Source organism: Antennarius striatus, chromosome 16, assembly GCF_040054535.1.
Source record: "Antennarius striatus isolate MH-2024 chromosome 16, ASM4005453v1, whole genome shotgun sequence".
Lineage (NCBI taxonomy): Eukaryota > Metazoa > Chordata > Actinopteri > Lophiiformes > Antennariidae > Antennarius > Antennarius striatus.
The window spans coordinates 12,688,464-12,705,086 of NC_090791.1; the positions used below are offsets into that span (position 1 = coordinate 12,688,464).

The 16,623-nt window shown below is 41.2% G+C and overlaps 1 protein-coding gene across 3 annotated transcripts; it reads right to left on the reverse strand.

Annotated features, from left to right (window-relative positions):
- Nucleotides 1-1,729: 1,729 nt before the first annotated feature.
- srl (sarcalumenin) lies at nt 1,730-16,341 on the reverse strand. 3 transcript variants are annotated; one of them, XM_068336747.1, is made up of 7 exons: nt 16,246-16,341; nt 6,489-6,587; nt 5,898-5,993; nt 5,019-5,054; nt 3,739-3,855; nt 3,086-3,319; nt 1,730-2,993 (listed from the first exon to the last, which is right to left on the reverse strand). In XM_068336747.1, the coding sequence occupies exons 1-7, from the start codon at nt 16,304-16,306 to the stop codon at nt 2,182-2,184; spliced, it is 1,455 nt and encodes a 484-aa protein (XP_068192848.1). In that variant the 5' UTR covers nt 16,307-16,341; the 3' UTR covers nt 1,730-2,181. The 3 variants fall into 3 exon arrangements, with proteins under 3 accessions (XP_068192848.1, XP_068192847.1, XP_068192849.1); XM_068336746.1 differs by having other exon boundaries at nt 16,234-16,336; XM_068336748.1 differs by lacking the exon at nt 5,019-5,054 and having other exon boundaries at nt 16,234-16,336.
- Between the last annotated feature and the right edge of the window lie 282 nt (nt 16,342-16,623).

The following is a 16,623-nucleotide window of genomic DNA, read 5'->3' on the forward strand; positions in this document are numbered from 1 at the left end:
TCGCACAGCACTCTCTAGTGGGCATGTTCCGGACAAGCAGTGTAAACGTTCTAAACACACCAAAATCACACCTGAAAGGGGGAAAAAAACAACCTAGAACATTAAGCAAATGTGAGATTAATTTTTAGCCTTCTTTTTTTTGTAATACTTTAGATTTTAGTTGGGAAATATTTCACCATGGGGTTAGAGAGGTAGGGCCGAGGGGGAACAGGAAGTGCATTTGTTCACAAGTCAGGTTAACTAGGGCTTTCTGAGCTTCGGTCATTACTACTTACATTCGTTACTGATTTAGAGGGATGTGTTCATAAAGTAGTTTGACATTTTGGTCGGTTGATACCTCTTTTCCATCTGCACTCTAAACATGTTTCAGGATGCCATCTGCTGGTTAGTTTTGCTGAGCTAAGACTGAAAACTGGGAGAAACTGCAAGCCTGATTCTGGCCCACAAACCTCTGGTGTATCCTTTTACTGTGGTGACCACACATTTACCTATAGCAGGGTTTTATCTTTAGTTATGGTAATCAGTACAGATATCAATCTTGATTTATAATTTATGATAAATCGGAGTGAAAAATCAAAACATTATATGTTGGATTGGTCTAATTGAACGTACAGCAAATTATCTGAAATCTCTCTAACAAATATGAGTTATCAACAAGATTTCCTGAGATAATGTGCAACGGGTCTCAAACCTGATGGATAATTAGCGCCACAAGCATGATCCCTGTTGTTGTCCATGATCTGAATTATCCTGTAGATGCTGGAAGCCTTATAACTGTTCTCTTTTATAAGGCCTTATATTGTAATTTATACTATAGTAAGTTTGGCCTCTTTCTGTGACCAATGCAATGACATCACCGCGGCAATTCCTACTTCTTGGTCAGGTACAGGAACTTTGTTGAGCCTCCTCTTTTTGGAGTCCAGGAAGTTACAGGTCCCCTCCAAGAAACTGTCATAACTCAAACAAAGATATTTCGCAAAATGTCAAACTATTGTCAGTATTTTTACTTTGCCACTTCTGGGAAGTTTATTGAGGTAGTCTTACATAAGAATCTGCAGCAGACAGATGGGTATAAAGTTAGTATTTAGAACTTCCTTCATTCACTAGAGGTCAGGGCTCAACTCAGTAGGCCTCCACTTTACCCTCACCTTCAGCCCACTATCACACTTTCGTAACAAAGACTAAAATTATTCAATACTTAAATTTGAAAGTTTACACAAAAATATAAATAGCTTTCTAACCTGCAGAATAAATGCATAAACACATCCATCATGTATTATTTTTGTGGTCATTCAGCTTAAGAAAGCTGGGAAAGGTTATCATTTAAAGAAAATAATTGTATTTCTGCCAAAGACTGCAGATTTATAGATAGATGCAAACAAAAACATTAAAATCAATTAAGTGAAGCAGAATAAATAAACCCTCCCTGCTATGAAGACTCTGACCCTTGAACCCTGACCTCTGCTTCCATCACAGTGATCATTTCATGTTGTCAACTGCCAGTACTGTTGAAGATGTGATCAAAAATATAACCAAGATTAGGAAATTCACAATTCTGTTAAATGAGATGTGACATCCAACATGCAATTTAATGTTAATCCATATCAAAAGCAAAAGTTTGGATGATTACCCAAACACAATGGATTTGTTAGCACCCACAAAACAGCATCTGAAGTGTATGGAATAGACTTTTTTTGCAATGAAAGATTTTACAACACAGATCGGCAACTCTTGTTTCCACTTTGCCCATTTTATTCACATACAAGGGAGACGGTATCTGACTGTTTTCAGTCTCAGGATTTTCAAATACTTGATCTTCTGTGTTTCTTCAAATCAATTATTCCACAAGACTCAAATCCAAGCCAGTCCATTGTGGTTGCGCAAAGGGACAGAGGAGGGAGTGTATTTTAACAAAGCTCAGTGATCAGTGGCGTAATCTCGTTTCTTCACTTCACTGGTGTCCTTAAGCTGCCTTATCAAACAATGACCCTTCCCTTCTTTTATCTACCTCATCCCCAGTCCCTACATGCACCTCCCAGTATTCTCCTGAGGAAAAAACACTCAAACACTAATCAACATCTCCTGTCACCTCAACAATGCAGGTACTCTGACAAAAGCAGCACTGGCTTCCACCAGATCCCTTCTGTTCTCACTTCCCCCGTTCAAGTTAGTGTATTTTTCTCAGTTCTTCCGGTAACGATTCTTTGGCTTCTCGCCGCATCCAGTAGCTTCACAGGCAGCGAGACCAGGCTGTTTGCCAGAGTTAATGCTGCTTAGGAGGGCAGGCAGCTCGTTTGTGATTGCTTTCTCGATCTTTTCCAGCAGACAGCCTCCGATGTAGGAGCACTGAGCCGACAGGGGCTTGAAGTTGGTGATGGGGTTGATGCCGAAGAAGTCACGGTAAGCATCACGGTTGGGCAGGTCAAACTTGCTGACGTTGGTCTTGGCAAGAATAGATTTGAAAATGTAGAACTTGTCTGGGTCATCTACAATCTCCTGGAAGACCAGTTCAGGGTCACTGAAGAAGCTCATCTTCTCTTTAAAGGTCTGAACGTAGCGGTCTACCAGTAGGCCATGGATGCGCACACGGATGCCATGCTGGCGGATGAAGGCGATTTTGTTCTCCATACGGTTTTCAATCACCTGGTTCAGATCTTCCAGAAGGGAGATCTCCTCTCGCTTGAAGAGGTCACGGCTCGTGTCAGGCGCATAGTCGTAAGGCCAGAAGGAGCTGACGTAGACACGAGGGGGTTCGGTCACATTGATAAGGGGAGCCAAGCTCCAAAACAGCGCTCCGTATACTCTCATTAAGTCCTGGGTGGCCAGGTTGTCGGCCTTGTTCAGGATAATACGGATCTGGGATTCACGTCCCTTCAGTTGTCGGAATAGCATCTCCAGCTCCAGGCCAACATCCAATTTGGTGGGATCAAAGACCACGAATATCAGGTCAGCACGATCAATGAACCACTGGCAAACATCATTGAAAGGATAGCCTGGATGAAAGGAGAGACATCCAAATAAAAAGTTGCAGTCCATGTCTTTCTTTGACAATCTGATTATTGTACATAATTTTTTTTTGTTTTACCTCTCTCCTGCTGCTTCCTGTTCTCGATGATTCCTGGAGTATCCACGAATGTCACACGTTCCAGTAGCTTGTGGGGCATTTCAATACCGATCAGTTTCTCCAGGAAGTTTTGACCAAACTTCTCCAGGGGAGAGAAGGATCGAGAGCTATCTGCAGCCATGACAATACCCTCAACAGAGCGGATCTTCTCCCCGTGCATAATGACAGTGAACTCAGAGGTAGTAGGCTCAGCTCCTACAGACAGATTGATGGAATACAAGAGGGTGAGATCAGCATAAATAGTATCAAAGTATGAAAGAGGAATGCACACACACTTACATCTGTAATAAATGTTATTTTGGGGCAATTTGTCAATAGTTAGTGGCAAAAATTAATCGCAGGTAATAAAATAGTCTTTGCTTTTACACCTAAAAGTGTGAATTCAGACCAATATTTGGTCTGGTTAGTTTTGGTTTGTGATTTTCCAAGCACACTAAATAGCTTTCACGACACGATCCATCCTTATAATCCTAACTGCTTTAAATGAACTGAATTCTGGAATTAAGTTCTCAGACACCTTTATAGTCATGTAGAGTAATGATATCCTTTATAAGACAGACGTTTACAACATTAAACACGTATTGATCATTTACGAAGAATATCTGTGCAGATACCTGTGTATAGCTGATAGGGGCTTTCATGCATGCCCAGGAGGTAATTGATCATGGTGGACTTTCCCACACTCCAGGGTCCCAGGAAGAGCACCATAGGCTTGGAGGTAATCTCCCCATCTGTTGGTTAAGGAGAGACAATAGTGAAATCTCCTCTGAATTGCTTAATGATCACAACTTCTAAAGTTCATCCCAAATAAAATAATTATTAAATACCTAATATACTGACATTTTATTTGTCACTGTGTGAGAAACTGACAGGTGATGGTTGCTGTTCCTCATAATGTTGTATTTCAATAAAACCAACAACCCATCTTAAATGTATCCTGGGCTTGTCTTTGGGATGAACTAGTTCAAATCGAAGTGACACCAAGAAACAAGGAATTCAATGTTATGCTCAATCCAACATTTTTGTAATAGTACCAAATTAAATACAAAGATAAGCAGAAAGATACATGGAAGCTGTTAGGCTTGTTTAATAGCATACATTGTAAAAGTAAAAGTTTTGAGCCATATCTCTGTGACGGGTAATAAAGCAGAGCCGACACACGGACAACAAACTGAACAGGACAAGGCTTTCAGAGTAAGAAGCTGCCATTTGTGTTGTGAGTGGACATGGTGACAGGGTGGAAGGCCACAGGAAATTTAATTGTATCAGGAGATTAGAATAAAAAAAAGACAAAACACAATCACAAAAGAATTGGGGAAAAAAATAGCCATACCTGATGCTACTGATGGTCAAAGCTTGACAGACATTGGGACAATTCACTGCTAACCATAAACTGGCCACCCTTTCACACCAGTGTCCCCTCTTCATGCCTATGAGCATTCTGCTAAAGCCGGAGCTGCACATGCCACCCCTGAATATTTTCCACCCTATCTACACATTGTAATTCCAGGTCTCTTGTGAATAATGTCACAGTGTGCTGTGAGATCGGACCCACGGTAAAATGTGTTTTTGTAATATTCATTTCTTCCCTTTTAATTCTTTAACATCGCATTTGAGTTTGGGTTGGGATTACAGCCAGATTTTAGTTCACATAGGCTATAAAGCTGCTGCCTCACTGCTTTATGTGAGCCCAATCCTTATCTCATGAATCACTTTGAGTCACACCTCAATCAGCGGCGTTAGGACAGATGTGAGCCGAAGTGAAACAAGCTTAAAAACTGTGACCCACAGAGAGCAGCGCAGGATTTGTATTGACCCACAAAGGTCAAAGGACAAAGGAAGGGGCTGAGCACTTCAAGCAGTGCCATGCACAGGTAACCCCGCCCACACCCACCTGTGGCGGATTCCCCCAGGGTTCGTCCGGGGTAAGCTGTTAGATGAAGGGAATGCAGGGGGTTGGAGATAGAGATGGACAGGAGAGTTTGAGTACAGAGAAGGGAAGGGAGCAGGAGGAGAGGGAGGAATGTGGGCTTCTACAAGTATCAGGGGGCGGATTAAAAACAAGGAGGAACGGAAGGAATCCGTCATCCAATATTTGTGCTGTTTCTGGCACTGTGCCTTTGCAGCTAGATGATATGTTCTCTGTATATATATATTTTTTACCTTCTCTACAAAATAGGATGATGGAAAACTGAGGGCATGACAGGACTTTACGTAAATACCAAGATTGTAAGGCCACAAGATGGCAATATTTGGCTCATTGCAGAGAAGAATCATTTTGTTCTTGACCATTCGAAATAGTGCACAGTGCCAATTTATTTGTAAAGCACATGGGGATATCATTAAAAAATATTTGGGACAATATGAAATAGAAGAAAAGGGGAAGAAATATTTTCAGGAACAATGAGTGGGTTGATTTAGGCACCCTTTTCCTGGAGAAACCATATTTTAGAAAATTTGGGTCACAATTAATGAATCCATATATGACCATTATTATCTGATTAAGAGTTGGAACTACACATGAAAATATTATACAGCATAGGTTCACATAGAAGTGAGTCCTAGGACTCAGTCACATAATAACAAGCGCTGTAATGTCAAAGAACAGAACAATCCTTCCTGATTTGTGTTGGTTGATGGTGTGAGGATATGTGTGCCTACAAACAAGCTACAAAATCACCAAAGCAATTTTAAAAAAAAGAAAAAAGAACAGAACAAAACAAAAACCGCACACATCAGAACAAAGTGCAGATGTAGCAGAGGCCTCTGATACCTGAGATCTCATGTGACCTCAGCTCATTGTACTTGTAGGCCTGCTCCAATGGCTTGATGGATGTGTGGTAAATCTTCCGCAACCTCTCGATGGCCGCTGGAGGTCGAGAAGAAAGAGAGGAGAGGACGAGAGAAAGAAGACGTTTATATTAGCCAGGAACAATAGGAAAAGGAAATAACTGTGTTTTTGTGTATTTCTCCTGAAACTGCACTTCTTGTGCAGCCTCATGCAACAGTGGCCAGTTGATATGCCCTCAAAAATGAAGACATATTTACTTAGTGATATAGAAGTAATTTGCAAGAAGTTCCGATTTGAAAACCAGCAAACTTTAGAATTTGGAGGCGTAAAATTTACACAACTATTTAGTACTTAACAGGCAAAACCAGCACTTAAATATAAAAGAAACTTAATGTTTATAACTACTTTAGTGTCAGCAATCATTTCAAAACTCCTTAGATTCACTGAGTGATCCCTGTTTCAGCATCACTGTTATACAGTATATTCATTGAGATAACTGAACATCCTGCTCAACTGGACCTTCAGTTAAAGATTTTAAAAAAACCCAGCAAAAACACAAATCATTTTAATCACCTGCATAATCTCTGGCTTTTTCCTCGGTTGCAAGTCGCAGCGTGTCATCGATGTGAGATCTGTCTCTGAGGATGGCGGTAATGTCTTCTTCCTCTTCTTCTGTAAAAACATCACAAAAACCTTTTTAGCGTAAGCTTTCAGTGGTCTGACAAACTGGTAAAGGATGGTGGCTACAGGGAGACAGAGATGATACTAACAAATCTACATGCACTTTCATTGAAGCCAACACGGATGACAACACAGTCTGGTCTAAACTTCAGCCATGATTTCATCTGCAGCCACTTGTTCTCTGTCCATCTTGGTCTGATATCTTTTTAAACATAATATCTTGAGCAGTCCTTGTACAGCAGCACCATATTTTTTTGGCAAGAACAACATAAGCATGGATAACCAATGCTTGTAGGTTATTACAGTGTGCTGCACACCCTTTGTGATACTTAACAGAACATGCACATGTTTAATCAAACCCTCAGTTATCTTCAGTCCATTCTCAAATCTTTATTTTTGTGTTTCCACTACAACTCTGGTGAACAGAGTTTCAATAGAGAAGATGCTTCTGCAAAGACATGACATCTGATCCTTCAGATAGAAATTAGTTAAATTGAAACCTAAAACAAATTCCAACAATATATAGGCAGCATTAAAATTGCGTTTTACAGGGTTCTTGCAATGTTAATAACAGCAAAACAATGAAAAAACTGTTTTGAAAAAGCTTAATTGGATGTACTCCAAAATTCAATGGTTTATTCCTGTGGACTCGTCCCACCCTTCCAGCCTGTTGGCTGGCACAAAATAAATCCCGATCTCACAATTTTTTACAAACCAAACAATTTTATTCTTATATTTGACCTTGGCTAAAAAAAAAAAAAAAAGCAAGACAATAGGAAAAACAAAGTTTTAAATCAACATATATTTTCAGTAAGAGTGAGCAGAGTATCTAAAGTATATTATTAACTACAACTGTAGGTAAAAAATTTATCAGACTCCATCAGATCACATACTGTACATCACTTTTGGTGATTTGTAAGTGTCGTACATTTTTCCTCTCACGGGTGTGTCATGTCCACTTTAGTACACACTGGGTAGTTGAGATCACAGCTGTTACCACGATCAGTTCTTAATTTAGACCATAAACAGACAAAGGCACTTGTTTGGCATCACCATGGTGTGTATATCAACAGCAGAGATAAGAGCAGCACAGAGGGGGTCAGGGTGAGGAATCTCCCCAGGTCCGACGGACTGGGAGGAGAACTGGACTGAGAGTTCCCATTAGCGATAAACATGATGGGACACCGGTGTGGCTCCTCTGTCTTCTCTCTTCTATATTTACCCACCTATCACACACTCATCACAGTGTGAAGCGTGTTTGTGCGTTTGAGACCAGTCCGACAGCCTCAACCCATAACACTTCCCATACAATCCTGCTTCAGTATCTGAATATCTTCATATCTGAACGTGGGGGGGGGGTCTTTACACATGTCTGTTCTGGAGTGAAGTATGAAGGCAACCAGACACTTCCCTAATTGATACATGTTATTAAAGCTGTGAGCAGCTGCAGGGATAATAAAATAAGCCTCTGTGAAACAGATGACATAAAACTGATATTGATTTTTTGTACAAAGACACCATTATTATACTCCCTGTCTTGACATCCAGTTAAATATATAGTAAATATAGATATATCGAGAAAAAAAAGACATAGCTTGCTAATGCAGTGAAGGAGAAGTGGGATCATGATGATCAGGCTAGAATACAACAGGTGACCAAACAGCGGACCAAATAAAATGCAGTCTAGTCAGCACTAGACTGTTACAAACATGTTATAATCACAAGAAATTATTGTGTCTGGTCATATAAATAATAATTAAACCTATCCATGCGTGATTTCTTGCATTTAAGGTAATTTAGGTGAATTGATCGATTCATTTAAGATACTTTATTAGTCCTCAGCGGGGAAATACAAGTAACACCCATACTCCAAGAGGGCATCCTGAGTACAGCCACCAGCCATGCAGCCAAAGATTGCTGGTGTTTCTGGCACTCAGAATAAAAACTCATCACATTTGTTGGCTCTAACTGTCTGCATCAAATGACAAGCAAAATCATATGATAGTCTGCTTCCTCACAAGCCTGACGAAGGCTTGAATTTTGTGATCAAGTTCTTATTTACAAACACACGGGCATGAATCAACTCTGACATCAGATGATCATTAGCATATGTAATAAGTGATGGTTCAGTTTAATAGAATAAACTGCAGAAAACCCCAAATCATGAACCAGTCATCAATCATGTCATTCGATAGCAAATATTCTCACAGAAGGCAGTTTAAAGCAGTTAAATACATACACAGGCAAACACATCTTTGTGACTATAAAAGACCTCCGACAATGTCACACTGGATGACTTGCACTTTATTTGAGACCCAAACAGTTGCTTCTGTGGCGGCGATGAGCCACACTGCTGGTTAAGGAAAGCGGCAGCAACGTTGATTCTCCCTGAGTCAACCCGCTAAAAATAAGACTGTGTAATTTGCTCCCAGCACGGTGCAGTTGGAAGGAGGGGGGGGGGGGGCAAGAGGTCAGTGTTGAAAATGAACTGAGGGTGGGAGTGATGCTGCAAAGCTAAAGATGTATTTATAACTATAAATTAGTAACTGGTTGATGTACATTAATAATTAAATGTGTTAAGAGGCTACATATTCAGCCTTCATTTTCAGTGGCTATGCAGAAGGCTGGCTAAGCATTTACTCAGGGAAATTACATTTCAACCAGCCAAAATGGACTTTGAATAAATGAAATGTTAACTTAAGATATCTGTCAAACATTTTTAACATGTGCAAGTTACACATTGACTTGTTAAAAACGGATTCACATCTTTAATCTATCAGTAATTCTTTTCTCACATGTAGGAATAGAAATTACAGACATTAAATTTTTTCCTAATATTTCTCGTTAGGTTGCAAAATTACTCTGATAGTTTTAAAAATTTTGACAACATAGTTCTTTTTTTAATATCTAAATTAGGGCGGCACAGTGGTTCAGTTTTTGGCGTTGTCGTCTCACACAAAGACGGTTCTGGGTTTGAGTCCTGTTCTGGAGTGTGTGTGTTCTCCCCATGGTTATCTCCGGGTTCCCCGGCTTCCTCCCACCTCCAAAAACATCCACCTTTGGTGAATTGATTGTCCCAATTGCCCGTAGGAGTGAGTGTGTGCGTGAGTGGTTGCCTTCCATGTGGCTCAGTAGTGCACTGGTGTTGTGCTCGGAGTGTCCCCTGCCTCTCGCCCACAAATATTCTGGTATAGACTCCAGCAACCCCACAATGAGTTGAACAAGCGGTAGAAAGTAAATGAATGGATGATTGCGCCTAATTGACAGTAGGTGTTAGTGTGCGCATAACTGGTTGCTTGTCTTTGCTTTGTTTGCGCTAGCGATGTGTCCGGGGTGTACCCCATGTCTCGCCAGTAGCCTGCTATAGTAGGCTCAGGCAGAATACCTGCGCAGCTTGGCAGCAATCAATTAAAGAGATACCATAAGAAAATAGAAACAAGTAAGTACTATAAGAACAATTGACGAATAACAGAGCGTTTTCATGTTCATCCTGAGTTCTCCTCATGGGTTCCCTCCTGGTACTCCAGCTTATTCCCACCGTCAAAACATGCAGGAAAGATGCACGGTGACTCTAAACTGACCATAGTGATGAATGTGAGTGTGAATGGCACCAAATGTCAGCCACGACAGACTCCAGCCACACTTCAATCAAACACTTATCACTGATAGAAATCCTAACTAGCTGGCTGTGCTAACGCAGGTTTTCAAAACACACCCACAGTAATGACCAGTAGCTCTCTGAACTGAAGCAGCAGTGACAGACTTGTTCAGCTGCTAACAGACTACCCAAAATTAAATGATGGCTCAGTTAACCTTTGTAACATGTATGAAATAGAATTATTTCAAGTTCAAAACACTAATAAACCAATTTAGTATTTTAATTCTGAAGTCAAGACTGAGTTTTATAGATGTTATTAATTTAACAAATCTATACCTTCAGTACAAGGGGTTGGCTTGCTGATATCAATGATTAGCATTTCCAGAGAATTTAGTTGTAAGGATCTTTAAAATCACAACTAGTCAACTAGTTGACTGCAGTTCATGTCATTGGATGAGGGAGCCAACAGCAGAGAAGTTGAATAAGATCCCATCCTAAAAGCAATGTGCTGGAAACGTAGTTCCTCAAGCTTTTGTAACTTGACTCTTCACTTGGGAGAGTCATGTTTCTCAATATTAGCCGCTTGAATGGACTGTAACTGCTGTGAACATGTTAACACCTCCCAATTCAGCCAATGTCTGAAGGAAGGCCTGGGATGAAGGCCTGCAGAGATCACAGAGGTAGAGTTGCCTGAGGAAGGCAGGCCTTGCATCAGTGCTCAAAATTAACCCTGCAGGCACCGGGGGGAGTTGAACGCTGGACATCTGCACCCAGGACCATGTGTCCTCAGTGAGTCCGTTGCCACACAACCCTCCCACAGTTTGGAGAAACATTGTGGCAGCATCAGTGGATCCAGAAGGAATGTTGGTGGTTTAAGCCTGCCATGGCCCCAACGGCCAGATAGTCATGCTTCAACTTTAGATCCATGTGTGGAAGCTATTCAGTCATCAGCAAGAATGCCGCTCAACTGTAAGTGTGAAACTATGTCGCTCAAGTTTAAAGATCACCTTTAGTTTGGTAAGTTATTTAAATTTCAGTCAATCCAACTTTAACTCAATTATGACAACCTAAGCTTTAATATCAGAGCTGGAAATACAGATGTATACAGCTTCACTTGCTTCCATTGAAAAAGACACATGCCAAGAATTTCACAATTATATTTGACCCTTGACTGAAATATGAACACCACATCAATCAATATTGGAAAATCACACCATTATTCTCTAACTCAGGTAAATCACTATTCACAAGTTCATTTTCTTCACCTCTTGACTTTCATAATGCTCCTTGCTACCTGCTGTAGTCAAAGCTCCAGAGCATGATTTCAGCTGCTCCAAAACACATTGAATAGACACTAAACTGGGAACAATTATAGAACATGATGTAATGCTATTTTAACTTCACTGCATTGGCTACACTGACTGATTTGTTTTTAAGGCATCTGAATGCCACCAACTCATGCAATTTCTCCACACCCATTAGATTAAACCACTTTTTGTGACTTGTGTAATGCATGCCTTTTATAAATGTATAATAAATGTACAATGCACCATGTTTGCATGCATTTAAATTGTGCTGAGGACGACCACTTCACTTTCTTGTTTCTTTATGTATTAAGCGCATTGTAACCTGTGTTTATAAAGGTGCAATATAAATAAAATTGTGCTTACTTAGAAACTATGGAGTAAATATATGTGTATAATAGACTCATGTTATGTGACATCACACTGTGGAAAATCTCTCTCCAATATGCAAATACATGTACATGTATTCTTGGAAATCCCTGCAGTCATGTGCATTAACATCACATATATAAGCTATCTCTATGGTTGTAAAATGTTATGCTTACAGCTCAGTGAGGCCAAGGAAAAAGGCCTGGAACCCCCCAGTCAGAAGATTTATCCTGAGCATGAGATAAATCTTGAAGGCAAGGGGTTGGGGCTCCACTGGAAAGATCCCCGTTGAGCTATCAATTCCACTCAAATTTTCACATTTCTTAAATAACTACTGGTTCCAAAAATACCAAAGGATTTAAATAGCAAAACCGTACACTCCAATTTTGTAAGTCACATTCAAGGTGCGTATACATTTCACTGAGGACAAAGCCTAATGAAGACTATATAATCCAGTAAAATGCCCATAATTCCCCCTCTAGCGAGGTTAAGAGGTGTGACTGCAGTCAGCATGGCTTGACCAGGGCATGGTGAGAAAAGGCCACAGATGGCAACAGGTGGCGAAGTCTGTGGAGCGAGTTCTCCCCCACGGTCAAAAATAGACCCACAATGGGTCAGTGGATGGACAGAGGAGTGGTCAGAGTGACTCCCACTTATTTTAAGGATTTGGCTGTTGGTGAGCGTAGAAACATAGAGGCCTCTACATCTCTTATGGTCGGTTGTGTCATCTGTGGACTCAACAAGTGAGAAACCAGGACTACACCTATAACTTTCAGACAGATATCGATTCTCTTGTATGTGGCAATTTACTCACATATGCAGTTGAATCACAAGCAGATTCAAGCTTCAATACTCATGGTGCATCACATAGTGTGCTGTAATTCAGACTGTTTTCAATCAATCAATCAATCAATCAATCAATCAATCAATCAATCAATCACATCAGCAGACATTTTAAATCGCTTTTGCAGATAGAGAAACCCAACTGAACCCTCCAGAGTAAGCATAAGCGACAGGGGCGGGGAAAAACTCTGTCACTGAGGAAGAAACTCCCGGCAGGACCCAGGCTCTGGAGGGTGGTCATCCGCTTTGACCAGTTGGGTGGGAAAGAAATGCAATGGGGATTGAGACAGGGCAGATAGGCCAGATAGAGTCAGTGTCTTTATGTTAGAGTTAGGAGTATGGTTAGAGTTGTTTACCTATTCCAAACGATATTGTGCATTGTATAGATCAAAACTAACAAAAGCATTGCTAACTTCAGGTTTTTCAGTGTCCTCAAAGGGATGACTGACAACTAAGTTGTCAGTGAGTGGTAGGATCAAGGAAAGGCCCAGTGGCAAAGGCACCTTCTACTGAGGCGTTGATCTGGTGCCTGTATCCCTGCTCTGCTTTCAGGAAGCAAAGGAAGGACGCCAACTGTCCTTGGTCATGGGGGCTTGTCTTAAGGAGGGGTGTGCAGTAGGCCAGTAGCGCATGACTGGTGTGTCCCTTTCTACTACTAGTGGTTCTGGGATGTCCCAGACACGTGGTATGCTAACAGAGGGGGAACACATGGAGACATGCCTTTAAATGTCCAAGCCTGAATTGCTTTGCCCATATGGATAATAATTACATTGAGGGGTGAAGAAGTACTGAAGATTTATATATTTGTATGTTAAAAAAAACCCACCTTATTAGCAAGTGCACTAAAGGTGTTTTCATATTGTATTAGCACCCTTCCGAAATCACGCAAATCAGACATAAGATACCAGTTAGTAAACACAGCTTCAATCCTTGTTTGATCTAGCATCATTAAAACAAGGCTTAGTGTAGGGTTACTTATAAACTTATAATAAACCCAACAGTTACTATAGAAACATATTTGGCCATACAAACAGACCATGGTTGGTCATGTAACAAGCGTTGACCCATTTACACCATAAATGTCCTCTAATCTAAGTTTTTGCATGAAAATTGTAGGAGATTTAACTGCTGTAGATAAACGCCTGTCAAGGAACAACTTTGCCAACATCTAATAGACCTTAACGAATTCCAGACCAGATGGATCAGGTCTGACTACACAGACGGGTCACCCTGCTGCACCACAACTTTATTGCAAACCCTTATTATACCAAAATGGTTTCGTCTTTCTTTTACAGTTGGTTACATGTGGTGCTCTTAATCTGCATAAAATATAGTTGATTACGGTACATCCCGCTTTAAAGCGGTGATGTATTGTAATTGTCGGTGTTTGTGTGTTCGTCCGTTCGTCTGTCCGTTAGTCTACCAAGTATCTTTGCAACCGTTGCATATAGAAAGCTGAAGCAAAAAGCACATTACTCGGGCGGCAAAGGGGATGAAAATGAGATGACCTTGTCCATGAGAAAACTACATCAAGGTCAAATTTCAACTTTTGTACACTTGGGAACTGGGTAAGATAGAATGACGAGGGAGAAGGCCAGTGTGTAAGACCATAGATCAAAGCTAGTGCTTTGATCTGCCTATGATTTGATTTTCCCTAACCTATGAAAGTGGGTCAGGTTAAAATTTTGAATTCAGAGACTGCAACATCCTGTGACTTACCCTGACCTACCCTGAAAGTAGGTCAGGGTAAAATGTTGAATTCAGGGGTGTCATGGGCTGTTGCAGTCTGACAGCAAAATACCTTGAAAACATGACAGAAAACAATTTGAGACATCACAACATTAACAAAATCATGTCCAAATGCACCTGCTAACAGCTGAATTTCTTGCAGGATGGATTCCAGATCTACTAAATCATCCTGTTACGATAGAACCTGAGCATATTTCCTTTTATAGATGAGAAATTATCCTCAGATCAGTCTTGTTAGACAACCTACGATGAGTGTGAATTGATTTTACATTCCTTGAAAACAGCATTACTCTTTCAGTAGCTCACTGCAGCGGTTGAGTTCCTGACAGTGATTGAACCAATCAATAACACAGAAAATCACACACTGAGTAGCAAGATTATTAGCATCACTATTGTCTATATTATTCATGGAATCAAAGCTCATGCATGCTTTTCAGCAAAAATAAATTGAAGTGCACAGAAATTCACATGCGCAGGATTTGTAGATGTTTTAAAACACCTGGACGGTAGAGCGAACAGGGCTCTATGAGGACGTGTGCTGCAGTCAAAGCCCAGCCCTTCCTGTCTGGAGAATGCATGTCCCTATAAGGCCAAGGGCTGGGAATAAATTGTGATTGTGACAGTGCAGAGTGACAGCAGCTGTGCAGCATATCTAAGGGGGAAGCATAGGTTGGGAGGGGTGAGGAGTCAAAAGGGAAGGGGAGTGAAGTGGAGGCAGGAACTGTAGTTAACAGTGTTGGGTTTCAGGAGGCCTTCCAATCTTAGACACCTGACAGCAGCCAGGAATACGAAGGCCTGGGCCCAAGCTGTGGAGCTGTTCGCCACCCCAAGGACGGACAAGGGTGACAAGGGTAATGACAACTGCTCCAGTCCAAATCCAGAGACCAGTCCACATTTTCAAAATGGGTAATCAGACAGGAAGCTGCTGTGGCCATAAACCATGAAATCTGGTATATTTAACATCAGAATGCCAACAATCCCAGGAATCTGTTATGATGTGGATTATCATCAAAATAATTGGGGTTCCCATTCAACCAAGTCTTCCAAGCCAAGATTTGGAAAATAAAACCTAACAATGAAGCAAAGGGTTCACATCAGTGTATGCAGAAGTACATCTCCATTCTCTCCATTCAGGTTCCCATGTGGCTGCACTCTCCTCGGTTAGACTAAGACTTTCCATCAGCTGGTGCCATGCTTTAGGACAGCTGACATGCTGTCAGTCCACAGGACAGGCTGAACTGCAGTTTGAATAATCCTCAACCGTTTGCCTTTGGAAAGTCACCAGAATGCACAAGGCATTTGTTAATGCATCAAAAGTATTAGTTGTTGGAATAGTGTTTTGCATTTTGGGTCTTTCATTTTCCACTGGGCACCGGCAGTATAATTATAAACAGTGACAGATATTAAATAGTCATGCCTGGTGGCAAAGATAGAACATTTCTGTCTGTGTCCATTCTTGGCTGGTGTCACTATGGGTGTCACTGTCTCCACATTCAATTGGTGTCATTTTTGACCAAACTACCGCCATAATGGACCAAGAGTCTGCTTATATGACCCTACTATGAAGCTAATTCCTGCTCATTGTGACAGCTTGAATCACAGCATCTGAAACTTTGACGGGTCGTCATACAATCAAGGCAACGGAGCAATCAAGCAGGCATTCTACCCGTCTCTAATCATGCACTGTTTCAATCATCAGCAACCCTTAAACCATCAGTGCACCATCCTAAAAAGCAGAACCGCAGTTCATCAGATGACAGAACAAAATGCTTACCAAAAGACTTACCTGCTGTGGCCTGCAAGAGCAACAGGGAGAGGAAACAGCTGATCAAGACTGTACCCTTCATGATGGCTGCCAGGAGAACTCTGAAAGCCACACAGACTATATATACCAAGGCAGGAAGGTCAAAGGGCATGCAGTGGGAAGAGGCGGGGTACGGAGAGAGCCAGCTGGTGGAAGGGCTGGTTTAAGTGTGGTGGAGGTGTTGCAGGAGTCACAGCATGCCACCGGAACTCTGTGTACAAGCAGCTAACTTCTTTTTAGAGAGGATGGGGTTTGGACTCAGACTTGGACTATAGTTCAGTAGAGAATCACTCTACTTTACAGCACATCTGGGAAAAAGTATATTGTGGCTTATTAGGCAAACTGGTTTCTATTTGGGAG

Coding starts and splice junctions, on each gene's coding strand:
- srl (XM_068336746.1), bottom strand. CDS start 16,306: ATGAAGGGTACAGTCTTGATCAGCTGTTTCCTCTCCCTGTTGCTCTTG. Junction 5,994..6,488: donor AAAAGCCAGAGATTATGCAG/GTGATTAAAATG, acceptor CTCGACCTCCAG/CGGCCATCGAGAGGTTGCGG. Junction 5,055..5,897: donor GAGGTCACATGAGATCTCAG/GTATCAGAGGCC, acceptor TTCATCTAACAG/CTTACCCCGGACGAACCCTG.